Source organism: Salmo trutta, chromosome 30 (assembly GCF_901001165.1).
Source record: "Salmo trutta chromosome 30, fSalTru1.1, whole genome shotgun sequence".
NCBI classification, from domain to species: domain Eukaryota; kingdom Metazoa; phylum Chordata; class Actinopteri; order Salmoniformes; family Salmonidae; genus Salmo; species Salmo trutta.
The window spans coordinates 24,997,045-25,024,272 of NC_042986.1; the positions used below are offsets into that span (position 1 = coordinate 24,997,045).

The window sequence follows — 27,228 nt, forward strand, 5'->3', positions numbered from 1 at the left end:
ATCTACCAGCCCCGCTGTGCACTGCCTTTACATACAAAGTACCCCTGTGAATATCCAGTACACACTGTAGCCCGGTTTGTAACGGTGCCATTTTTGTCAGTCGGCAAGGGTCTTTTCAATGGCAACACCCAAGAAAGTCTGCATTATTGGCTCTGGCAATTGGTAAGAAAACGTATTTATATCGAATTCTTTGTGTTTGTATGTGGGTGGGTGTACAGGGTGCTGTTGCTAGAGAGACGCAGCATAGCCTATAGTCAATTATATAGAAAGCGTAGTAGCCCATGTGGTTTTGCTTTAGACTACAGACTGGAGACCATACTGTATTTATGACAATGTTATGAGACATAACCTTTATTATGGGCCTACATCATGCACGTACTGTATCTCCGATCAAATAGCCCACATTTATGGCTATCAAATAAATATGGGCTTGGATTTGAATATGTTAACAACAAACACCATATCCTTAAAACAGGACATGTCAGAATAAAATGGACAATATGAAACGAAATGATTCCAGTAAGCAAAAATTACGTTGAAAAGACGTCTGAAAGTATTTTCCAGACGTTGAAGTTAGGTCCATTTTAGGTTCTGAATGAAAGGTGAAAATACGTATTTTCCGGACGTTTAAAATATGTATTTTTCTCTTTTTTTTCAGACATTGAAATCCGGTTAATTTTCGGTTCTGAATGATAGTTGAAAATACGTTTTTTTTCCGGGATATTGAAAATATGTATTTTCCGCACGTTGAAAATACGTATTTTACTGACGTTGATTTCAGGTTCATTTTCGGTTCTGAATGAAAGTTGAAAATAAGTTATTTACAGACATTGAAAATACAATGTTTTGGGTGATTGATTCTATGGCCAAATTTCAACCGCACATACATTCTCAATTAAGTAAGCATTAAGATATATCAAAATAATTATTTAATATTTATAATGATTTAGTATTTATTATAGGAAAGAGGAGCCAACTGAAGATTGCAACAAAGAATACTTATTATTGCTCCCAAAAAGCTTTAAAACTTGTAGTGATAATGTTCAAAGTGTCCAATCTACAGAATAATCCAATAGACCACTTCAACTACAAAAACATTTGGTTACATAAATATTGTTTTCTTGCTATGACTGCGGTATGTTGTTGCTTATCTACCTTATAAGATAAGATTGTCTTCTGAATGACCAAAATGTACATGTCAAAACAAACTTGCAAAGCATGCTGGGTATTATTCTAATGAGCTCCACCGCCAAACAAGTACACATTTGGGCATAGAAGCATAGAAGTATAGAAGTTTATGTTTGGGCCAAATCAGGGCCGGTCCAGACCGGACCAAATATAGACGTCTATGATTGGTTCAGATTTGGTCCGATCTGGACCAAAAATCTACGTCCTTGGATGTTGAAATCAAGGCCGGTCTGGAGAGGATCAAAAAAATACCTCCAAAAGATGTCGGTGTCTGTCGTGCTTGCACCTGGATCAGACCGACAGCATCATTGCGTCAATGCTGTGTCATAAATTCTACAGTCAAACTTTATGCCAGAGATCCCCTGTTTTGGTTAGAGATGATCAAGAAGGCCAAGAAATAGTCAGACAGAGTGCTTCCTGTTTGGAATCTTCTCAGGTTTTGGCCTGCCAAATGAGTTCTGTTATACTCACAGACACCATTCAAACAGTTTTAGAAACTTTAGGGTGTTTTCTATCCAAATCAAACAATTATATGCATATTCTAGTTACTGGGCAGGAGTAGTAACCAGATTAAATTGGGTACGTTTTTTATCCGGCCGTGGAAATACTGCCCCCTATCCCCAACAGGTTAAACAACACAATGTAACTCCAAGTCAATCACACTTCTGTGAAATCAAACTGTCCACTTAGGAAGCAGCACTGATTGACAATAAATTTCACATGCTGTTGTGCAAATGGAATAGACAACAGGTGGAAATTATAGGCAATTAGCAAGACACCCCCAATAAAGGAGTGGCTCTGCAGGTGGGGACCACAGACCACTTCTCAGTTCCTATGCTTCCTGGCTGATGTTTTGGTCACTTTTGAATGCTGGCGGTGCTTTCACTCTAGTGGTAGCATGAGACGGAGTCTACAACCCACACAAGTGGCTCAGGTAGTGCAGCTCATCCAGGATGGCACATCAATGCGAGCTGTGGCAAGAAGGTTTGCTGTGTCTGTCAGCGCAGTGTCCAGAGCATGGAGGCGCTACCGGGAGACAGGCCAGTACATCAGGAGACGTGGAGGAGGCCGTAGGAGGGCAACAACCCAGCAGCAAGACCGCTACCTCCGCCTTTGTGCAAGGAGGAGCAGGAGGAGCACTGCCAGAGCCCTGCAAAATGACCTCCAGCAAGCCACAAATGTGCATGTGTCTGCTCAAACGGTCAGAAACAGACTCCATGAGGGTGGTATGAGGGCCCGACGTCCACAGGTGGGGGTTGTGCTTACAGCCCAACACCGTGCAGGACGTTTGGCATTTGCCAGAGAACACCAAGATTGGCAAATTCGCCACTGGCGCCCTGTGTTCTTCACAGATGAAAGCAGGTTCACACTGAGCACGTGACAGACGTGACAGAGTCTGGAGACGCTGTGGAGAACATTCTGCTGCCTGCAACATCCTCCAGCATGACCGGTTTGGCGGTGGGTCAGTCATGGTGTGGGGTGGCATTTCTTTGGGGGGCCGCACAGCCCTCCATGTGCTCGCCAGAGGTAGCCTGACTGCCATTAGGTACCGAGATGAGATCCTCAGACCCCTTGTGAGACCATATGCTGGTGTGGTTGGCCCTGGGTTCCTCCTAATGCAAGACAATGCTAGACCTCATGTGGCTGAAGTGTGTCAGCAGTTCCTGCAAGAGGAAGGCATTGATGCTATGGACTGGCCCACCCGTTCCCCAGACCTGAATCCAATTGAGCACATCTGGGACATCATGTCTCGCTCCATCCACCAACGCCACGTTGCACCACAGACTGTCCAGGAGTTGGCAGATGCTGTCCAGGTCTGGGAGGAGATCCCTCAGGAGACCATCCGCCACCTCATCAGGAGCATGCCCAGGCGTTGTAGGGAGGTCATACAGGCACATGGAGGCCACACACACTACTGAGCCTCATTTTGACTTGTTTTAAGGACATTACATCAAAGTTGGATCAGCCTGTAGTGTGGTTTTCCACTTTAATTTTGAGTGTGACTCCAAATCCAGACCTCCATGGGTTGATAAATTGGATTTCCATTGATTATTTTTGTGTGATTTTGTTCTCAGCACATTCAACTATGTAAAGAAAAAGTATTTAATAAGATTATTTCATTCATTCAGATCTAGGATGTGTTATTTTAGTGTTCCCTTTATTTTTTTGAGCAGTATATATATAATATTTTTTAACTAGGCAAGTCAGTTAAGAACACATTCTTATTTTCAATGACGGTCTAGGAACGGTGGTTTAACTGCCTTGTTCAGGGGCAGAACGACAGATTTTTACCTTGTCAGCTTGGGGATTTAATCTTGCAACTTTACGGTTAACTAGTCCAACGCGGTAACCACCTGCTTTACATTGCACTCCACGAGGAGCCTGCCTGTTACGCGAATGCAGTAAGAAGCCAAGGTAAGTTGCTTGCTAGCATTAAACTTATCTTATAAAAAACAATCAATCAATCATAATCACTAGTTAACTACACATGGTTGATGATATTACTCGTTTATCTAGCCTGTCCTGCGTTGCATATAATTGATGCGGTGCGCATTCCCGAAAAAGGACTGTCGTTGCTCCAACGTGTACCTAACCATAAACGTCAATGTCTTTCTTAAAATCAATACACAAGGATATATTTTTAAACCTGCATATTTAGTTAATATTGCCTGCTAACATGAATTTCTTTTAACTAGGGAAAATGTGTCACCTCTGCAACAGAGTCAGGGTATATGCAGCAGTTTGGGCCGCCTGGCTCGTTGCGAATTGTTTGAACACTATTTCTTCCTAACAAAGACAGCCAACTTCGCCAAATGGGGGATGATTTAACAAAAGCGCGTTTGCGAAAAAAGCACAATCGTTGCATGACTGTACCTAACCATAAACATCATTGCCTTTCTTAAAATCAATACACAGAAGTATATATTTTTAAACCTGCATAATTAGCTAAAAGAAATCCAGGTTAGCAGGCAATATTAACCAGGTGAATTTGTGTCAGTTCTCTTGTGTTCATTGCACGCAGAGTCAGGGTATATGCAACAGTTTGGGCCGCCTGGCTCGTTGCGAACTAATTTGCCAGAATTTTACGTAATTATGACATAACATTGAAGGTTGTGCAATGTAACAGGAATATTTAGACTTAGGGATGTCACCCGTTAGATAAAATAGGGAACCGTTCCGTATTTCACAGAAAAAATAAACGTTTTGTTTTCGAGATGATAGTTTCCGGATTCAACCATATTAATGACCTAAGGCTCATATTTCTGTGTGTTTATTATATTATAATTAAGTCTATGATTTGATATTTGATAGAGCAGTCTGACTGAGCGGTGGTAGGCACCAGCAGGCTCGTAAGCATTCATTCAAACAGCACTTTTGTGCGTTTTGCCAGCAGCTCTTCGCAATTCTTCAAGCATTGCGTTGTTTATCAAGCCTATCAACTCCCAAGATTAGGCTAGTGTAACCGATGTGAAATGGCTAGCTAGTTAGCCGGGTGCGCGCTAATAGCGTTTCAAACGTCACTCGCTCTGAGACTTGGAGTAGTTGTTCCCCTTGCTCTGCATGGGTAACGCTTCTTCGAGGGTGGCTGTTGTCGATGTGTTCCTGGTTTGAGCCCAGGTAGGAGCGAGGAGAGGGACGGAAGCTATGCTGTTACACTGGCAATACTAAAGTGCCTATAAGAACATCCAATAGTCAAAGGTATGTGAAATACAAATCGTATAGAGAGAAATAGTCCTATAATAACTACAACCTAAAACTTCTTACCTGGGAATATTGAAGACTCATGTTAAAAGGAACCACCAGCTTTCATTTGTTCTCATGTTCTGAGCAAGGAACTTAGACGTTAGCTTTTTTACATGGCACATATTGCACTTTTACTTGAACATGTTTCATAATTTATTTGAGGCTAAATTGATAGTATTTATGTATTATATTAAGTTAAAATAAGTGGCCATTCAGTATTGTTGTAATTGTCATTATTACAAATAAATAAAAAACCATCCGATTAATCGGTATCGGCTTTTTTTGGTCCTCCAATAATTGGTATCAGTTTTTAAACCAAATTTAACATGTTTCATTATTTATTTGAGGCTAAATTGATAGTATTTATGTATTATATTAAGTTAAAATAAGTGTTCATTCAGTATTGTTGTAATTGTCATTACATTACGTGGAGGTTAGTTAACACAGTGTCCAAAGAAGGGCCAGAAGTATACATAATGGTGTCGTCTGCGTAGATGGTGGATATGATATGGTGGATATGAGAATCACCAGCAGGAAGAGCGACATCATTGACGTATACAGAGAAAAGAGTCGGCCCGAGAATTGTGGCACCCCCATAGAGACTGCCAGAGGTCCGGACAACAGGCCCTCCGATTTGACACACTGAACTCTGTCTGAGAAGTAGTTGGTGAACCAGGCGAGGCAGTCATTTGAGAAACCAAGGCTGTCGAGTCTGCCGATAAGAATGTGGTGATTGACAGAGTCGAAGCCTTGGCCAGGGCGATGAATACAGCTGCACAGTATTGTCTCTTATCGATGGCGGTTATGATATCATTTAGGACCTTGAGCGTGGCTGAGGTGCACCCATGACCAGCTCGGAAACCAGATTGCATAGCACAGAAGGTACGGTGGGATTCGCAATGGTCGGTGATCAGTTTGTTAACTTGGCTTTCGAAGACCATAGAAAGGCAAGGTAGGATAGATATAGGTCTGTAGCAGTTTGGGTCTAGAGTGTCTCCCCCTTTGAAGAGGGGGATGACCGCGGCAGCTTTCCAATCTTTGGGGATCTCAGACGATACAAAAGAGAGGTTGAACAGGCTAGTAATAGGGGTTGCAACAATTTCAGCTGATAATTTTGGAAAGAGAGGGTCCAGATTGTCTAGCCCTGCTGATTTGTAGGGGTCCAGATTTTGCAGCATTTTCAGAACATCAGCTATCTGGATTTGGGTGAAGGAGAAATGGGGGAGGCTTGGGCAAGTTGCTGTGGAGGGTGCAGGGCTGTAGACCAGGGTAGGGGTGGTCAAGTGTAAAGCATGGCCAGCCATAGAAAAATGCTTATTGAAATTCTCAATTATTGTGGATTTATCGGTGGTGACAGTGTTTCCTAGCCTCAGTGCAGTGGGCAGCTGGGAGGAGGTGCTCTTATTCTCCATGGACTTTACAGTGTCCCAGAACCTTTTGGAGTTTGTGCTGCAGGATGCAAGTTTCTGTTTGAAAAAGCTAGCCTTAGCTTTCCTAACTGCCTATTGGTTCCTATCTTCCCTGAAAAGTTGCATATTGTGGGGGCTGTTCGATGCTAATGCCGTACGCCACAGGATGTTTTTTGCCCTGTTCAAGGGCAGTCAGGTCTGGAGTGAACCACAGGCTATATCTGTTCCTGGTTCAAGATTTTTTGAATGGGGCATGCTTATTTAAGATTGTGAGGAAAGCACTTTTAAAGAATAACCAGGCATCTTCTACTGACGGAATGAGGTCAATATCCTTACAGGATACCTGGGCCAGGTTGATTGAATTGTTATAGGGAGCATTTGACAGTGATGAGGGGTGATCGTTTGACCGCAGACCCATTACAGACGCAAGCAATGAGGCAGTGATCGCTGAGATCCTGGTTGAAAATAGCAGAGGTGTATTTGGAGGGAAGGTTGATTAGGATGATATCTATGAGGGTGCCTGTGTTTACGGATTTGAGGTTGTACCTGGTAGGTTCATTGATAATTTGTGTGAGATTGAGGGCATCAAGCTTAGATTGTAGGATGGCCAGGGTGTTAAGCATATCCCAGTTTAGGTCACCTAACAGTACAAGCTCTGAAGGTAGATGGGGGGCAATCAATTCACATATGGTGTCCAGGGCACAGCTGGGGGCAGAAGGTGGTCTATAGCAAGCGGCAACGGTGAGAGACTTGTTTCTGGAAAGGTGTATTTTTAAAAGTAGAAGCTCAAATTGTTTGGGCACAGACCTGGATAGTAAGACAGAACTCTGCAGGGTATCTCTGCAGTAGATTGCAACTCTGCCCCCTTTGGCAGTTCTATCTTGTCGGAAAATGTTATAGTTAGGGATGGAAATTTCAGGGTTTTTGGTGGCCTTCCTAAGCCAGGATTCAGACACGGCTAGGACATCCGGGTTGGAAGAGTGTGCAAAAGCAATGAGTTAAACAAACTTAGGGAGGAGGCTAATAATGTTAACATGCATGAAACCAAGGCTTTTATGGTTACAGAAGTCAACAAATGAGAGCACCTGGGGAATGGGAGTGGAGCTAGGCACTGCAGGGCCTGGATTAACTTCTACTTCACCAGAGGAGCAGAGGAGGAGTAGGATAAGGGTACGGCTAAGGGCTATAAGAACTGGTCGTCTAGTACGTACGGAAGAAAGAGTAAAAGGAGCAGGTTTCTGGGCGTGGTAGAATAGATTCAATGCATAATATACAGACAAAGGTATGGTAGGATGTGAATACAGTGGAGGTAAACCTAGGCATTGAGTGACGATGAGAGAGGTATTGTCTCTCGAGACATCAATTAAACCAGGAGAGGTCATTGCATGTGTGGGAGATGGGACAGGAGGGTTAGCTGAGGCATATTGAGCAGGGCTGGAGGCTCTACAGTGAAATAAGACAATAATCACAAAAAAAACAGCAATTGACAAGGCATATTGACATTGGGGAGGCATGCGTAGCCGAATGATCATAGGGTCCAATGAGTAGCTGGACGGGCTGGAGACACGGTGATTCATACAGCTAGTGGGCCGGGGCTAGCAGGCTAGCAGAAGGGCCTTAGAGGGACTTTGCGGTGGAAGAAGTCTGTTGTAGCCCTCTCATGCGGTTACGTTGGCAGACCAGTCGTGATGGATCAGCAGGGGTCCGTGTAGTAAAAGTAAAAACATTAGTTGATATGTATGTAAATCAAAACTAGACGTTGAACTGACGTCTGTACCCAGTGGGTTACTAGGCCCTATTCTAGTTTTGCAGGGATAGGAGGAGGGCGGCCATTTTTTTGTCAAGCCTAGAGGGCAGAACGGCCAGGACCAGGCCTGGGCGTTTTGCAGCTAGCTAGCGTGCCTAGTTAGCTAATTCTAGCAGCATTTTCCATAGAAACAGGTCGCTTGAGCGGTAGCTACATGATGCTGGCCACCTGCTTTGCAGTAAAGCTGCTCTTGGATTGTAATGATGCGTTCAGCTTGCAACATTTGTAATCTTTCATGTAGCACCACAGGTATTTCTTGGAGATATGAGATAAATAGTGTTCTTACATTGTTGCATTATGTAATGTTTAACCAGATTTAGCCACAGAATGCAAGGCCATCAAACAAACTGACTTAAGATGGTCCACAATCCAAGTGATCATCAATCAAATGATCAAGCCTTCATCCATAAAACAGACAGGGAGGGTGCAGCAACTACCATTTGTCTATTTAATAGGATAATTGAGGGTCAATCTTGCAAGTTGCAAATTTGTAATAAGATTAAGATGTTTGTGCACTGGGCTCCTTTCCAAAAAAGTATTTCAGGCATTTGCACAGTTGTTCTTTCTGAAAATCGCAGACAAAATAGAATAATGAGATTACCCTTTTCTAGGTATAGAATTAAATCATGTACGACAAAGTTAAAGGCATGATTATATTGCAATTTCTCTACTATACAGGGGCTCTGCTATTGCCAAAATAGTGGGTTCCAATGCTGCGCAGAACTCCAAGTTTGACAACACCGTGACCATGTGGGTGTTTGAAGAGATGGTGGATGGTCGCAAGCTGACAGACATCATTAACACCGACCATGAGAATGTCAAGTACCTGCCTGGACACAAGCTACCCCCCAATGTGGTGAGAAACGCATCAAACGTGTTGTAATCCTACTTTTTCTTTTACCAGGAATTCCTGTTTTTCTATAATCCTTTATTCACACAATTGAAATTAACCTACCCCTAAACCAATACCCGTTTAGCTTGTTTCAATGTTACTCTGATCACATCTTGCTAAATGCTCTGTGCCCGTTTGTTCTGTCACAACTAGGAGGTCCTAATGTGATGAGTAATAAACTGCTGTGGGGAATAGGGCCAGAGGCCTGCTGCTGGTCCATGTGTGTAAAGGGTCAGCCCTGGCTCAGTTATTATGTGTTGCAACTGCAGCTGTCCTTGCTGCTCTCAGTACCTCTCACTACAATCCCCACCATGATAGTATTGTGAATCCCTGCCACCTGGCTTTTGTAGGATGGGTCAGTCTGACTTGACTGATTTCAGACCAACCAGTCACTGCATTATATAACACAATTGTAAAATAAAACTTTCTCATGAAATTGTTTTTGGCAGGAAGCCACATTTTTATACCTTTGATTTAGCTTTGTGCTTTGTTCCACACGCTCTTTAGAAGTGAGAACGGATTAAGTTTACAATGTGCAAGGACTACATGGGACACACAGGCTTAGGCCAGTGCTCTGACTGTCCCCTCTTCTGTCTCTCTCACAGTTGGCTGTTGCTGAGCTGGTGGATGCTGCCAAGGAAGCAGACATTCTAGTGTTTGTGATCCCCCACCAGTTCATCGGCAGAGTGTGTGACACCATGAAGGGGAAGATAAAGAGCGATGCACTAGGAATGTCACTCATCAAGGTTTGGCTAAGGGCCTCTTTACACTACACTACTAAACTTTGACAACACAAACTAGGTCCAGAAGAGATACTTGTGTAGTCTAAAGGGACAGATCAAGATTCAAATCTCTCTTGACACTGTACCACATCCCCACCCTCTGAGTGGTACAGTGTAAAGACATAGGCTCTCCCACACCACATGTTCCTGCAAGAATGACCTTAAAACCAGTAGACAGCCTTTCTGCTCTGTTAGGCAAATAGAAAATGAAAGGTTTCAGCTGAAATGTGTCTTCCGCATTTAACCCAACCCCTCTGAAAATATCTGCACATTTGTGAATCATTGCATTAATCAATTGTGCATTACTATGTGCAATATGGTTTAGATGAGAAGCTCCTGTAGAATTGTAATTGCTATCCTTATTTTGTTTGTCTATATACTATATATATATACTATATATAGAGCTCACTACATATACTTTACTAATGTAAATCTATCCTAATACCCATGCCCTCCTCACTGTGAATGGGCTGTGTGTAATTCTCAACCTTTTTTACATAAGGGACCGGATTGGCTGGGTTTGGTGCTCCTTTGGGGACCATTGTAATTTAAACTAGCACTTGAGAACTTATGAAATAGGTGCTTGTTAATTTTCTCAATCCTTGAGAAACCTTGTCCTACTCTGTCCTTAGCTTGATCCTTGGAAGAAACTATCTGACCCCCATTATCATGCTCTGTCAATCATTGACTCCTTCAGCCTCTTGCATTACAAATTAAGGAGTGATTTACGGTCCACAGATTACAGTAAAACTAAGCCTGGACTAAAAAGCAACCTAAATGGAGAATCTCCATTGAAAACACTTTTTAGTCCAGGGTTAGGCTTTATGCTGCATTCATAACCAAGTGGGAAGGTAGAAATGACCAGTTGTGAAGTCGTAAATACCAGTTAGATGCATTCACGTGCTTGGCTAATGACCAACAAGCTGCGTCAACTATAAACTAGAAGTACAGCCATCATGCTTGTAAACAAATTATAGTGTTAAAAAAATATTAATATATTGCTTTGTATAAATCATGTTTTGTTGTTGCATTTAATTGACAAAAATGCTGTTATCGAGAGAATTCCAATAGTAGGTGACATCAGAGGTCAGCATGTAGTTGAAGTCGGAGTTCAGGGATGATAGACGAGTTTCCCACTTGTAATTACCAGTTGGAGGGGTGTTCAAGTGGATTTTTCCCAGTCATATATATGGTAAATACCAACTTCCCACTTGGCTATGAACGCAGGGTTAATCTGTGTCCGAGAAATCACCCCTAAAAATGTTAAAGCAGTAATTAAGTTTTGTTAGTCATATGTACAGTATACACATGGTATGCACTGTCCAACGAAACGCTTACTTGAAGGATTCTTCTCGACAATGCAACAACAATAACAAAAAACGTTATATAAAAATATGAGTAAATGGCTCAGTAGAATAGAATAGACATAAGTATAATAGCGTAAGTATAATACAGGAAGGCACAATTTATAGCACAATGTATTAGGAAAGGGGCAGATTGGGGGCAAGTGTTTAAATTGTGCAGTATTTGCGATAGTAAATAAGTCATTTTGACAGATTCTGATTGTGTTTAATGTGAAGTTATGTAGTTAACTGCTCCACTGTGGTAATATACAGTACCTCTCTTGAATTGCTTTATTGTGCGTTCTGTGTACTGAGTACTCATGTGCTGTGTGTTCTAATCCAGGGTGTAGATGAGGGTCCTGATGGGCTGAAGCTCATCTCTGATGTGATCCAGGAGAAGCTGGGCATCACCATGAGTGTACTGATGGGGGCCAACATCGCCAACGAGGTCGCCGATGAGAAGTTCTGTGAGACCACTATCGGTTAGACTCATGGGGTGAAGGGGAACATTTACTTTGGAGAGAAAATGAACATTGTGAAAATGAATTTTGTGAAAATGAATTTTGTGGGCTGGGTTATCATTGCATCTTACATACTTTTGAATGGCGTGCTGTCCCTTGTCTTTTTCCCTTTCTGAAAATGTCTCTTAATAGTTTGGGTAGATTGTACAGCACAGTGCAAACTGAAAAGTAAGGCATTAATATAAACAGTTTTGAGAGTTGGTACATTTTGTCAGTGTGTGTGTAGACATTAGTAAAAGTATTCAACATAGATGTTAGAAGTGTAATTGCTAGAAACTGAACTGGAGTAGTAAAAGTAAATAGGTTAAACTTGTTTTTGTAAGGACAATCTGTGCCAGATTTAATCAAGCTGCAATAAAACAATGTCTCTGCTCAAGACTGCCATGTCATCATGGAGGTAAAAGTCTGGCTGTTTACATTACAGAGAGTGAGCTGGCTTGTTTTACGGTAGTTCTGTACACTTGTTATTGTATGCAGCACTAGTGAACTCTGGCATGTCATTTCTGTACAGTGTATTTCCTACATGACAATGAGCATGTCTCGTGCCAAGTTGTTCCTTACCGTGTGACCTGCCCATGAAAAGACTGTGCCCTAGCCTATATGTCTGGGCCCTGGTATGGACCTTACGTTTTTCTGATTAAAGCCACGTGGTCTTAAACCAGCACTAAGCATGACATTACAAGAGTGGTGAAGTATTTGAACGGGCTGGTTGTGAAAGATACGGATGTTAGGATTGAAAAGGGTAATTTGTCTTTCTCATTCTCCCTCTCTCCCCAGGATGTAAGAATACAGAACATGGGGCTTTGCTGAAGGAACTCATGCAGACCAGTAACTTCCGGGTCACAGTAGTGGAGGAGTCCGATGTGGTTGAAATCTGTGGAGCACTGAAGGTGCCCACTCAACCATTAAGAGATTCTGCTTGGCCTCGTCTTACTTAATGTCTCGTCATGTTGTCTCGATGTCTGAATCTCAATTCATCATTTCCATGTATACTCTCTCCTTGCCCTTCATCTACTTCTTACTGAAAACATAAAAGGGTAGTGAGAAGAGGGCTAGATGAGAGAAAGTGTGCTGGTAAGAAATGACTGTCCTAATGTGTTGAAGCCATTAACCACAGCCCTCCTCTCTGTGGCATTAAGAACATTGTGGCGGTGGGGGCGGGCTTCTGTGACGGCCTGGGCTTTGGTGACAACACCAAGGCGGCGGTGATCCGGCTGGGCCTGATGGAGATGATTGCCTTCGCACGAATCTTCTGCACTGCCGGGCCCGTCTCCTCTGCCACCTTCATGGAGAGCTGCGGCGTTGCCGACCTCATCACGACCTGCTACGGCGGCCGCAACCGCAAAGTGGCCGAAGCCTTCGCTAAAGGGGGGAAGGTGAGAGAGGGGACTTGACTAATTGGCTTTTAGGGGCGACGTAAAAATGAAAAAGTTTGAATTATAGCATTTAGGATTGGAAGGCAGGAAAATACTGCAGATGAACGCTGTTATTTTTTGGTTTGAAAATAAAGGGGGCCAGAGATAAATTTAGTAAAGAGAGTGAGTTTCAGTTCAATATTGTTGTTTTGAAGAGTGGTATAATACCACAATAGTAGTCTTGACTTAACTAATATGTCTGTATTCTGCTCAGTCAATTGAAGAGCTGGAGAAAGAGATGCTGAATGGACAGAAGCTCCAGGGACCAGCAACAGCATCTGAAGTCCATGTCATCCTAAAGAACAAGAATCTGCTTGACAAGTCGGCACAGAAATCAAACCACTCTTTCACCCATTGAAGAAACTAATGATACATTTCATGTGATGTTTCACTTAAGCAATAAGGCCCGAGGAGGTGTGGTATATGGCCAATATACCACGGCTAAGGGCTGTTCTTAGGCACGACGCAACGCGGAGTGCCTGGATACAGCCCTTAACCGTGGTATATTGGCCATATACCACAAACCCTGAGGTGCCTTATTGCTATTATAAACTGGTTACCAATGTAATTAGAGCAGTAAAAATAAATGTTCTGTCATACGCGTGGTATATGGTCTGAGATACCACGGCTGTCAGCCAATCAGCATTCAGGGCTTGAACCACCCAGTTTTTAATTACCAATAACCTCTAGCTCTGTCACCTCAGTTAAATGCAGATAAAAAAGATAAATATGAAGAAATAGTCCCAACAATGCAGTTATTCTCAAAAAGACAGACTGTGACAACTCAACAATCCCTCCCTCTCTCCCGTCCAAGGTTCCCACTATTCAACGCTGTGTACCAGATCTGCTACCAGGGCCATCCGATCACAGAGTTCATCAAGTGTTTGCAGAACCACCCGGAGCACATGTAGGCTAACAGACTGACCAAGTGCCAGGAGAAGGATCAACACCACTTCCACTTTGTACCGGTTAGGAAAATATGTACACTTGCACACTCCACAGCTTCGATGCAGCAAGCAGACTCCATCAGACGACGTGATGTAAAGTTAGCTTGCATTGGACTTGTAGTGTGTGCTGCAGCTATCTACTCTGTACGGTCTAAGGGGTTTTTGTATGTACCTCTATAGTACAAGTGCTTTCCTCTTCCTGGTTTTCTACAGGAGTGTGACCCAGCCTGTTTTTGTTGCCACTCAATCAGACGCCACTGTCCATCCTCAGATGTTATCTTGGTCTATCCATTGTGACCTCACTTTGTTTGGCTTATTCATGTTAATTGTGTTAGGGCTTTGTAGCAGATGCTAGGCTATTTGTGTCCTTCTTGCTTTTCTAATTCTGAATCTCTCTGCATTCTTTGAGATGTCTTGACTTATACTTTATGGATCATTAGGCTAGATTTGCTTAGCACCTGTTAAAAACAAATGAAAGTGCCTTTCATTGCAAAAAAAATATTGGCTGTTTCTATGTGCTTTGTGAAACCAAATTGTTTTTCCCTTATGGTCCGTCCATGAGGCCATTAATCACCATGACGCTGCCTTTGAATTTCACTGACATGTGGCTTACAGTATGTTTGAAGAGTGTAGGTCAAAAAAAAAGATTTGCCTTTGAAATAAATCATTGATTTGTATCGTGGCTACCCTTTTCATTTGGCTTCTTGTTCACATAAGCTTCATGAGGGGAGTTTTATTCTGATCATGGCAAGTTGTCAACTGGAATCTCAGCGCTGTAGCTCACGTGGTCAATCAATTGTTGCGATTTGCATGGACAAGCATGTCAGAGCCAGGGAAGAGAGAATAGAAGTAACATGAAACCTAGAAAGACAGTTTGACAGTAAAGGGAGCGGCACTGTGAATAAAACAGCTTCAGTCCTGAAGAGCTACTGGCTGTGCAGGCATTTTGCTCCAACCCTGCAGTACAGGCTAACTCAAGGAATAAGTTAATTGCTTAAAAATGAGACTTGAGCACAAGTCTTGGGGAAATAAAGTTCTGCAACAGTCAACCAAGTCAATTAGGCTAAGAGCTATTGTAAGATGTAGACATACCTCTTCACTTCACTATAATTCAGACCAGTTTCACATGAAAAGGCTGTCTCAACAACTCCATTTCCCCCCCTATATTGTATGCTACATTTTACATTTTTGTTCTTTACATGAGACAAACTGCCAAAATTGTAATGCAAAGCTATTTATTGAGCATATGAATTAAAAACAAAAAAAAAGCAGCAAAAAAAATATATTACGGTCAAGTGACAAGAATGCAAGATACTTTTAGAGACCAACCCCTTAAACACAAAATACCTGTATCAATGGAGACTGAACACAAAAAAATAAGTTGTGGAAATAACACGTGAATGTTCAGTCTAACACAGTATATCATTGTAAAGACAGCATTATGTTGACCCTGTGACAGACCTTATCATTTCTAAACTCTTATTCAAAATGAACATCATTAACTTAAATAGGCCATGCCTGGAAATGTAAGAAAATGTCAACAAAAAGCAAAGCTACTGAAAGAGTGAGAATGAGAGAACTCAGTTCTTGGAATTCAGCACACTAAAGCTTTGTTCTAGTGCAATGTTGCTCTAAGAAATTAGAGAGGAGAAACTGTCTGCAGAAAATATTGACCTCTGCATTAAACCACCATGTTTTGAACCCACTTCATAGTAACAAGGATTATTACTATGCAACATGGTTTTCCTTGGTCCAAAATAGCATGAGAAAAACAAAAGGATAACCTTAATAGTAAAAAAACATCAATGCGATCATAACTGCAGAGTATTATAAAGTATTAGAGATATCCGTTTATACATGTGGTCATAGCAGTGGGTGGTAGACATTCATTGTAATTCCAACCATTAGCAGGTCATCTACATTTTGTTCTCCATCTCCAGGTCCAACTTTTGGTAGCTATGGTTACTAATGTCACAACTCTAGCCTAATTCTGTTTCACCCCCTTTTCCCTGAAGTGTGTATTCGTACACTACCCCTCAAGGTGTAAGACAGTGGAAAATCTGTCCAGCCCATGCTTGCACCCATTCAATGGCTGCAGTCCTAGTATCTACTCTACTCCCAAGCCTACATTAGCACTTGAACACACTCCACCTTATGGAATGGACTGGTGTGAGGAGTATGTTGAAAACAAGCAGTGGCAGGGTAGAGAATCAGATCACAACCACAGCTTTTGAATCCATGAAGAGAACAAAAAGAGTGTACACTTCAGGAAGAAGAGGGAGAAACAGAAATTTGGCTAGTGTTTCTCTCGCTCCCTTCATCCCCAGTGGTTAAGTGCCCCCCCCCCCCCACTAGTTAAGACCTGATGAGCATTCATGTAGTAACTGAGACCTAGTCCATGTTCCTATACTTTTACATAGCTTCCTTTCTATACATGCATATATATCCTAATCTCTCTGTTGACTGTTGCCCTGACAGGTCTGGAAAGGAAAGAGCAGTAACTCCATCAGACTAAAGTATTGCTGCTCATTTACCCTGCTCTGATCCCTCCCCCTCTACTGCCATCCTGTTTCACAGTCTGTGGGGGTTGACCCATTTGTATGTTCCTTCATAGTGGAAACCGACCCTCTTTGAAAGCTCATCTGCTTCTGTTGGACCCCGGCTAGGAAGAAGGAAAGGAACAAATCAATCACAAAATAACACCAAAAATATCACTGACAAATGAATGGGACTATTAACTTGCGATACTTGATTAACTGTTAATGGTAAATCTTACCTTCCATATATGTAGGGGGTGGGGGGAGGCTTCTCGCTCTCGATCTGATGAAGGAGAGGCGTAAAGATCCTCCAGGCTTCCCTCAGCTCATCACTGAGTGAAAAGAGAAGACAATGTAAGGAGAGTAGCACATAGTAATGCAGCTTGCACCATCTTGTGGACATAATTATAATGCATGTTCATAGTCTTATTTGCATAACACAAACACCATGGCAACAGAGGGGACTTCTGAGCGAGACAGATAGCCTGACTGACCTTCTGACAAAGTGCATCTGGCTGCCACAGAAGACGTCCAGGATGAGACGCTCGTAGGCGTCGGGCAACTTCACATCCTGAGGAGAGAAAAGATTAGTGAAAATTGAGCAAATAAGGTTGAACATTGTGCCTATATATGGGTTGCTAAAATGTGAGCGTGGTGAGGTAGTGTGTGAGTCTCTGTTTTCTATGAATGATTGGGGGGGGGGGGTCATTCGGTATCTCACCTTATATCTGCTTTTGTAGGTGAGGTCCAGCTCTGTCTCCTCTGGGTGGAAATACACTCCTGGTTTCTTGCTCATCATCTTGGCGTAGACGGCCTCGTTGGGCTGCACACGCACCACCAGCTCATTCCTACGACACTGCGCTCCAAAGATGTCCCCCGGAACATCCGTGAACTGCAACCGCACCTCCGCTTTCCGCTCGTTCAGGGCTTTGCCGCAACGCAGGATGAAGGGAACACCTTTGGAAGAACAGAGTAATTATAGTTATCACTGAGGAGTGAGCTGGTTTTACCAGACAGTGAAAGCACAACAAGCAAGACTGATAGAGAAAGCCGAGGTTCTCACCATCCCAGCGCTCGTTGTGCACGTAGAGCACAGCTGTGGTGAAGGTGGCCTGGGTGGAGCCTTTGGGGACAGTGGGGTCATCAAGGTAACCCAGCTTGGCATCCCCCTCTCCCTCTGGGTCACCCACATACTGCCCCAACACCACATCTGACATGGTAATGGGGGCAATGCACTTCAGCACCTTCACCTGCAGGGGGAGACAGTGGTCAGGGAGAGAGAGTACAAAGTGATTGGTTTGGAGTCTACTTGTTTATTCTGTTTGGTGTCAGTTTTCTGGAGGGGCCAATGGAGTTAAATGAAGATGTGCATTTTGTGCTTTAGTTTGTGTCCATGTTGCTGTACCTTTTCATCCCTGACATCATCAGAGCTGGTGGAGGCAGGCTTCTCCATGGCAACCAGCGAGAGCATCTGGAGCAAGTGGTTCTGCATGACATCCCTGAAAAAATATGTAATACAAAATGGAGAGTGAGATAAGTTACAGACTAACTAGTAGAACATGGCAAGAATAAATGCCTTCATTGAGGTTTGATTTCATTGAGCACTAACGCAGTTCTCCTCACCGGATGATACCAAAGTCGTCAAAATAGCCGCCCCGGCCCTGGGTGCCGAAGGGTTCTTTGAAGGTGAGGACCACACAAGCTATGCTGTCCCTGTTCCAGATGGGCCCAAAGATCCGGTTCCCAAACCTGGAATATTTACCACTGTTTAACCTCGGCCTTATTGACATGGACATAGCTGAAAGATGCACACAGCTGTCTGACAAGGTTTATTAATGTTGTTCTTTCTCACCCCAAGCAAAGAGAGTGAGGGACAGAGACTCCAATAGAGAATAGAAAAAGAGTGGAGACTATTTGTCCTGTACCTGAGGACCATGAGGTTCTGCACCATCTCCTTGCCCAGGTAGTGGTCTATGCGGTAGATCTGGTCCTCAGTGAACAGGGAAGAGAGGTGGGTGGACAGCTCCTCTGAGCTCTGCAGGTCACGACCAAATGGCTTCTCCACAATCACTCTGCTCCAGCCCCTAATAAACACACAGATAGGAGGGGAGGTAAGCATGTTTCGGTTATTAAACAGCGGAAGAGGGAAAAGCTAATCTAATGAGCAGCTCTCCCCAGACAAGACCGATTATATGAAGCAAGTGGATTAAATATGACCAGGCCTGTTCAAGGCCTTAGCAACACCACAGAGGAGGATTGAGAGGAGAGGGAGTCAGAGACTGAACAGCAAGACATGACAGGCTTACTGACTTGGTACTCATGCAGTGGTGCTTGATGTTCTTGGTGACATCGTGGTAGACGCTGGGCGGCAGGGCGAGGTAGAAGAGGCGGTTGGCCTTGCCCCCCCCGGGCAGGGACAACAGGTGGGTGTGGAGGTTGGAGAAGGCACTCTCCTCAGTGTACTTCCCACTGACATAAGAGTTACGGCTGAAGAACACAGACAACCGCTCTGCCTCAGAGTCTGCCACCTGGGACCACAGAGAGATAGGAATGTTGTCATATGTCGATGGTTTTAACATGCACAAACACATGCATTAACCCACACACAGTGTAAAAATGTGGGTCAATATCTAATGTGTTAATTTGGAAAGTCTCACCTTCATATAGGGCATGGAAGCAGTTTTGATGGCATCCACCGTCAGGTCAGAGCGGGCAAAGCCCACAAAGTGAGTCTGTTCAGGGAGGAGACCATCTCTAAACAACCACCTGAGTGAGATGGGAGTATAAGAACAGAAAGGAGGATCATTAGGAGTTTTTACTCATCACTTGACACCACAGAGAACATCCAGTGCAAACAGCTGCCCTGTGATAGCCACTTCTCATTTTAAGACTAGAGGCTGCACACTCACCACAGAGTTGGGTAGATTTTCTTTTTGGCTAGATCCCCCTAAAGAGAAACATGTGAAGATTATTAACACAAAACCAGATTAGTCACCTCTGAAATGTTGATTGAAACAGAGGCTGGCTTGGCTATATATAGCTCCACTACAGGCAGACGCTTCATTCAGGTCCGTCAGTGTGGTGATTATTAGTACAGTGATTTTAGAATTGGTGAGACATCTTTTTCACAATTGTATCAAGTACATTTTTCCTCAAAGAATTTATCAGCAAAGTCAATGCCTGTGGGTTTTTGGGAAGGGGTCATCGTGAGAGTTACTTTACCCATTCAATCCCACATTTTTCCCCAGACATGAAAATATCCAAATCATGTGTCATCAGTAACCCTTTGAAATAATCAATCATTATTTTTTGAAATTTTCATGGAAAAAAAACGTGAAAAAGTGTCGGTCACAATGACCGGTGGGATAATGTGATGTATACTGAATTAATACATTTATCCTATGCAGTCATCAAAATTCTTATATCCCATCCCAGTTATTAACACATTTAAAACTGTCACTGGCAGTCCCCAGCATTGCCACTAGAATGTCCCATCACATTCTAGTGTGACTATTTTACATGATCAAAAACCCTGAGAGAGCAAAGACAAAACATTTTTAAAAAATCTACGTATTTCAACATTGTTACTTTAGTGCAACAAGTCCTTTATGTTACAAAGTAACAAACATGAATATTGTAACATTTGAACTTGTACTTCAGTGCAATATTCATTGTAACATTGTCATTGTGACATTTTAGTGCAACATTCACTAACAACTGTATAGCAGTCGTGTCATTCATTCACATTGAACATAAAGGTAACATTTAGGATAGAGGTAGCCTGTAGAATATGCATTCAAGTAGAGGCCTACACTGAACAAAAGTCTTAGGAGGTAGGCTTCAGAACCAAGTGCACGATTAGTTTGTGCATCACTATTTTGAACTACAATCAGTCAGACCTACTGTCATACAGTATGTCTTGAATCAATTGACGTTTTCCAGAAACATTTCAGTCATTTTGATTGTCTTTTTCCCTTTTGTCGACTTTTCTTCCTAGAGTTCGTTGTACGGCTTCTCCTCATCCTTTATTGACTTTTCAATTTCTCTTTTATCGGCTTTTTCAGCCCTTTTTCATTCACTCTTCTCTTTTTCTACTGTCCATGGTATATCTTGAAGCGCTCAATGTGCAGTGGCGCTTTGCATTTCTCACATGCATAGGTAGTGCGTGTCACAATGACGACATCTCTGTTACCGGCGCATCGTGTTGATTGGCCAGTGAGAAGAAGCTTTGTTATATCTTGCCTGATCTTCAACAGTAGCAGCCAGTAGAGATCTCCTTCCACGGCTCAGTGGTTTCGTGCCAAACTTTTGCTTAAGAGACTGTGCCACTATCCGTGAGAAGGTCTATGGTCCCTCCCATAACATCTCTGTAAAATAAATGGCTGTTTACGAGTGCACTGTTGAGAGACCATGCAAAGATGGGCCACCACCACTTCTTAGACCTGATCGAGATATGGTATCTTAAAACCTGTAGGTCAACACCACCCATGTGCTCATTGAATCGGTTGGTGCAGTCTGGTTGTGGGACCCAACCCAGTCTCAGGGAGGATAGTGTGGGATCCACCATAAGGTTCCATGTAACCACTGGATGAGGCAAGGCCCCATAGCTTGTAACAAAAATGGATTGATTTACCTCTTATGAATTGCTTACGTCCATGTCAGCCATAGTATTAGATCATGCGCTCATCCAATGACAGCCATTCCTGAAATGGCATGACTTTGTATGACTGATTGAGCTGGGAGAAGATGGGCCTAACCTTAAAATGGGTCGTCAGTGATCTTTGTGTTGTCAACCACATGAACGGAGGCCATTATTTCATCAAAGCGATTTCTCCGCATTGTATCTGAAATGCTTTCATTGTGTATATCACTGTCAAGTGACCAGTACATGTGTCTTCTTGGAACAGAGCTGTACCCAGATGTGATAAGGATCCCATAGAATGTAAGCAGCTCATCCATACTCAGATACAGTTGCTTGTCCTTGGTCGAGTAGAGGTTGGACATTTCAATGGTGATCTCTCTTAAGAGTGGGTGGATACATTAGTAGGAAAACATCCATTGGGTTGGGGCAGCTTTGTTTTACACATTCTGCAGAATTTGGGCTGAATACCACGTGTTAAAAATCACAGCGGTGGCAGGCCTCTTTGATCGTTTGAACAAGCAATCTTTATTTTTGACCACCTGCAGCTTTCCCTTGGCTCTTCTGACTGGACCCTCTTGGCTCTTCATTATCAACAGTGGGTAGGTCGTCATCACTGATAACGTTGTTCCTGTCATGATCTGATGCACTGTGTTATCCAGCCGGTCACTATTTTTGCCGTCAACATGTTTACTCATTCTATGACCACACTGAACAAAGTTGAGTAATTGCAAATGCATATATCAATACTAGACACCTTAAAGATGATGTATACCAAAAATCTTCATCCTCTCTTTATGTTAACATAAACTTAGCAAAAAAGAAACGTCCCTTTTTCAGGACTCTGTCTTTCAAAGATAATTTATAAAAATCAAAATAACTTCACAGATTCTTCATTGTAAAGGGTTTAAACACTGTTTCCCATGCTTGTTCAATGAACCATAAACAATTAATGAACATGCACCTGTGGAACGGTCGTTAAGACAAGAACAGCTTACAGACGGTAGGCAATTGAGGTCACAGTTATGAAAACTTTGGACACTAAAGAGGCCTTTCTACTGACTCTGAAAAACACCAAAAGAAAGATGCCCAGGGTTCCTGCTCATCTGTGTGAACATGCCTTAGGCATGCTGCAAGGAGGCATGATGACTGCAGAAGTGACAGAAGAGCTTGGACTGGGCTGAGCTGAGCTGAGCTGAGCTGACCTCCTGTAGGGATGGGAGGGCCAAGAGACCAGAGGTGACGGTACAGAGTGCTTGGATTGGGATATAGGGTTTGAGCAAAGCCTGAAGGTAAGGAGGTGCAGTTCCCCTTGCTGCTCCATAGGCAAGCACCAGGGTCTTGAAGATGATGCAAGCTGTGTGCGGAGGAGCGGGGTGACATGGGAGAACTTAGGAAGGTTGAACATCAAGCGGGCTTGGTTTGCTACTTGGGGAAAAACATAATAATTCATCCGAATGGCCTTATGGACTATTATTTGTGTCTTATTCCAGTGAGTTGTGTCTTTAATGACTAAATGGGTTGCACCTTTAAACTGATATGCATTAGCCTATGCCCAGCCCCAGTCTGTCCATGACTACTGGTCTTCTGTCCCGCCTCAGCTGAGAAGAAAATGCAAACTGAGGGTGGCTTGACAAACACCATCAGATCACATTTCTCTCATCATTCTTCAGTTAATCATGAATATTTACTAACGTTTCATTGGCACAGCGACTGTAATGAGGCCATGTCGAGTGAGGTGCCTGCCTGTGGTGTGTTTTTGTGTACATGTAACACCAGCTTGTGATTGGTGTGTGCTTGCTGAGTGTCAAGGACCGATTGCAGCATTGCACACAAACCATATTTTACAGTAGCCTATGTAGTAGTACATCACTGTTCCCCAAAACCACCATAGACACCACAAGGCTATGCCTTACCACCATTACCATTCCCCCATTCTGATTCCCAACATGCTTCTCTATTACCTTCATTATGAAAGGAAACCGCTGACAGACAGTGACACTGCACTATTCAGCTCTCGCACCACTCCTTTCAACCAAGAGAAAATAGAGTGGGAGAACCTAGCCTAAATGGAGAAGTGGGCGGAAGAATGATACATTGAGCTCCTCTCCGACAGTACATTTGATCAGTTAACTGGACAGGTGTTAAAGGGCGAAAACATGAAAAAACATTGTAGGCCTAGAGAGTACTTTTCTAGAGAAGGAAATACTGTAAGAAAATGCAACTTCAAAGTGACTGGACTGAGTCAGTGAATTGATAATCCTTGTAGGTACTGATAGGAGAAGAGATAGAAAGTAATTCCCCACAACCTATAATTCTGACTCATTAGGCCATCTCTATGTGACTGGGGAACATACAGTCAGTCAGCTGAGTAGGTCAACAAAAGATCAGTTCATACACTACGATTGGCCAACGTACTGTCTGTGCGCAACATGATTAACTAACTAACAAACAGTTCAAGCTGAACATGATTGGCTAACAAACAGTCTGTCATAATATCAAGGTTCATGATTGTTGGTTCTCTTTGTATCAAGGCCAGAGTACAGCGAGCACAAGTGATTCTGGGGTTGCTTAGTTACACAAGCTCTGTGTAATGTGTCTCAATGAAATTTCTACATTTCCTCAAATGTGCAACCCCTCTTGTCCGTTTTGAGGTTTCAACACACCGTTCTCACTAAATGTGTTCCCTTATCTGTCCACCTAAAATCTATAAAATATTTTATAAAATCGGTATAACTGAACAAAACATTTAATTATTCTAGGAAAAGACTAATTATATCTATCTCGGACAAATGTATCCTAATCTTGGTAGCCTACATTTAGTAAATTGTTAATCCAGTGCAACTGATCGATCTTGAACTACCTCAGAATTGATTACAGGTTTCATTTCATCATATTGGTCCTGTGTGGCTCAGTTGGTAATGCATGGCGCTTGCGATGCCAATGGTTGTGGGTTCAATTCCTGCTGGGGCCACCATACGTAAAATGTACTCACACATGACTAAGTTGGTTTGGACAAAAGTGCCTTAAATGGCACACATTTTCAGGGAATTTCATAAAAGTCCAAAAGAGGATAGATGATGTTCACAACCTCAACTGATTCACTTATTTTGTCAGTCACTCTCTCCAATATGCATCCAACACACACACTCCATCATCCCATTCACAAATTTTGTAATTAGAAAAATAAAGTTGCCTGTGCTGTGGAGGACCAAAACTTGCAGGGTTATTCATCAATAATCAAAGTAGCCTCTAATATCCCCACATTCCATCCCATCTTCTCACCGATGCTCCCATGATGATGAAGATGTGAGCGTCGGAGTGATGGAACTCCTTGTCATCATGCAGCTCTTTTCGCAGCTCTCCAAACACCTCGGACCGAGAGAGGGGAATGGCACTCAATTTTCCTAGGCAAAGATAAATATCAAAAACAAGTTATTATCAATAACAAGATTGGCCAAACATGAATGATAATACATGTAGGAACCCAGAATATGAATAATACAGTGTAGTCTACTGTAGTCTAGTTTGACAGCATACTGAAGGAGTGACAGAGTAAAAACTATTTTTGAATATCACACTATTATGCCAATAGACTAGCGCAGTAAGAGTACTGCTCTGGGCCCTGACTTGCACGATGATTCATACCAAGGGAGTATAACAGCCACAATCACTTTCAAACACAAAGCAAGTTAAATAACACCACACACAAACAATGAACTATCTGAACACTCAGAGACACAGCAATGCCTTGGGATAGACAGAAGAGGCAGGCTACAATAAGTGACAGAACAATAGATTGCTACATTCTTATTTCTACTTCCTTGTGTTCTACGAGCAGTAAGATTGTCCAAAGGGGAACAGATATTTGAAACATGTAGATTACTTTCAGGAAGCACTCCTTTTATTTTGAGGAAAACAGTTTTAGCTCCAAATGTCTTCTAAGCAAATAGCACTTTATTTGAAGAGGGCACAAACAGCCTAGAGTCTATTAAACCATCATAAACACAAATCATATGATAAAAGGTATTACACAGCCATTTGTTCCATATTGCATTATACACATTTGGTAAAGAATCAGCCTACCCTTTCTGGTCATAGGCTGATAAGAAATAATCAAGATGTATTGTGTGCCACCTTCAAAAGCAGTACTCTTATTTTACCTAAATGGCAACGGGTTAGAACTAAGTCCTGGTTTAGCACATCTTCTAAATCAAGATATTTATATACACTGTATACAAAACATTAAGAACACCTGCTCTTTCCATGACAGACTGACCAGGTGAAAGCGATGATCCCTTATTGACGTCACTTGTTAAATCCACTTAAAATCAGCGTAGATATAGGGAAGGAGACAGGATAAATAAGGATTTTTAAGCATTGAGACATTGCTTGTGTTTGCCATTCAGAGGGAAAATGGGAAAGGCAACAGATTTAAGTGCCTTTGAACAGGGTATGGTAGTTAGTGCCAGGCGCAACGCTGGGTTTTTTAAGCTCAAGTTTCCCATGTATCATGAACGGTCCACCACCCAAATGACATCCAGCCAATTTGACAACTGTGGGGACATCTACAAGATTATATATGCAAGACGAGACATGTTACATCAATATTTATGTAAGCTACAGTAATCATACCAGTTCCTTGTTGTACAATGGCAACACTGGCAGGTCGCTCTTGGGTCAGGTAACAGAGGGGTAAACAGTATTTAAAATATATATATATATATATATATATATACATACACACAATTATTAGATACAATTTACAGACCGCGCACTCTTCGCGGACAAGCGTTCACCACTTTGCAGACACAGTGACAACACACCATCAATTATAATGTTATTAGCAAAATCCTCAGCCCAAACCCGTATTTAAAAAAGGGCCCAACCTAGCTAGCAGTGACTACTGAAATAATACCGACTGGGATCACTTGCCTAGCCACGCTAACTAGCCGAATTTGCACCTGTAACATTACAAGGTAAATTAGCTAGCAAGCAAACTATTCATGCTCTGTACACAAATATTTGCATCTAGGTTACCCATCAATGTAACGAGCAATAAATTGCACAAGTTTATTTAATGGCATTCCATACTGACACTATAACATCCCATCATGTTCGTGGCTGTTTTGACAGCATGACAAGAATGTAGCAGCAAAATTACCTGCTAGCGCGCGGCCAACTGTCAAGCTGTTCGTAAGCAGAAGAATACCTTTACAAAACTATATACAGTTACTTACTTCCAGCCATTTCCAATTCAAACGATTATCTGAGAATGTGGCGAAAACAGCGCTATCTTCGCCCGAAACTTCTGTAAATTTACAAGCCCCAAAACTTATTGCAGTTCCTCTCTTCCCTGTCGAAATGACGCAACCGAATTCAGTGATTCTATTGGTTTAGAGAGAAACTCACCAGCGCTCGATCCACTTCCCATCACGGTTGCCTCCAATGACGTCACATTTCCAAGTCCAGCAAAAGATGGGTGGGGCGTGGTTATCTGTACACTCTTCAGAGAAAAAACACCAATCAAAGTGAAGAAATAGCCATGACTGACATGCAAGTGGATATGTAGCAGAGAGGGGCTAGTTTGACCAACCTGGGTCAAATACTGGACAATATACTTTCTGGGATTATAAATAAAGTAATGTATAAACTGCATGAACATGGAAGAGACACCAAACACTGCTAATTCTAAATAATAAACGTAAATCAACAGATCTGGTATTGAAAATCCTTGCTAGTCCATTATCTGAAAATACTTCCTTTCACAAGGGAACATAATTTCTCTGCTTATGCTTGATTTCATTATCCATGATACATGCCACATACAGACTATATGCTCCTAGACGTTTCCACTTCACAATAACAGCACTTACAGTTGAACGGGGCAGCTCTAACTGGGCAGAAATTTCGCGAACTGACTTGTTGGAAAGGTGGCATCCTATGACGGTGCCATGTTGAAAGTCCCTGAGCTCATCAGTAAGGTCATTTGAGTGCCAATGGT

General features: G+C 42.5%; 2 protein-coding genes across 2 annotated transcripts; one reads left to right on the plus strand and one right to left on the minus strand.

The window, feature by feature from the left end:
* The first annotated feature begins 22 nt into the window (after positions 1–22).
* LOC115168354 (glycerol-3-phosphate dehydrogenase [NAD(+)], cytoplasmic) lies at positions 23–14,730 on the plus strand. The gene is made up of 8 exons (XM_029723526.1): positions 23–162; positions 8,827–9,004; positions 9,646–9,786; positions 11,509–11,647; positions 12,464–12,576; positions 12,826–13,062; positions 13,316–13,422; positions 13,916–14,730. Exons 1-8 carry the CDS (start codon positions 119–121, stop codon positions 14,010–14,012), a joined length of 1,056 nt encoding a protein of 351 aa, XP_029579386.1. The 5' UTR covers positions 23–118; the 3' UTR covers positions 14,013–14,730.
* A 536-nt stretch (positions 14,731–15,266) lies between these two features.
* LOC115168353 (glucose-6-phosphate 1-dehydrogenase) lies at positions 15,267–26,602 on the minus strand. The gene is made up of 13 exons (XM_029723525.1): positions 26,465–26,602; positions 24,510–24,631; positions 19,495–19,532; positions 19,243–19,351; positions 18,896–19,113; positions 18,511–18,669; positions 18,209–18,334; positions 17,991–18,084; positions 17,649–17,835; positions 17,307–17,542; positions 17,080–17,156; positions 16,825–16,917; positions 15,267–16,710 (listed from the first exon to the last, which is right to left on the minus strand). The coding sequence occupies exons 1-13, from the start codon at positions 26,472–26,474 to the stop codon at positions 16,620–16,622; spliced, it is 1,560 nt and encodes a 519-aa protein (XP_029579385.1). The 5' UTR covers positions 26,475–26,602; the 3' UTR covers positions 15,267–16,619.
* Between the last annotated feature and the right edge of the window lie 626 nt (positions 26,603–27,228).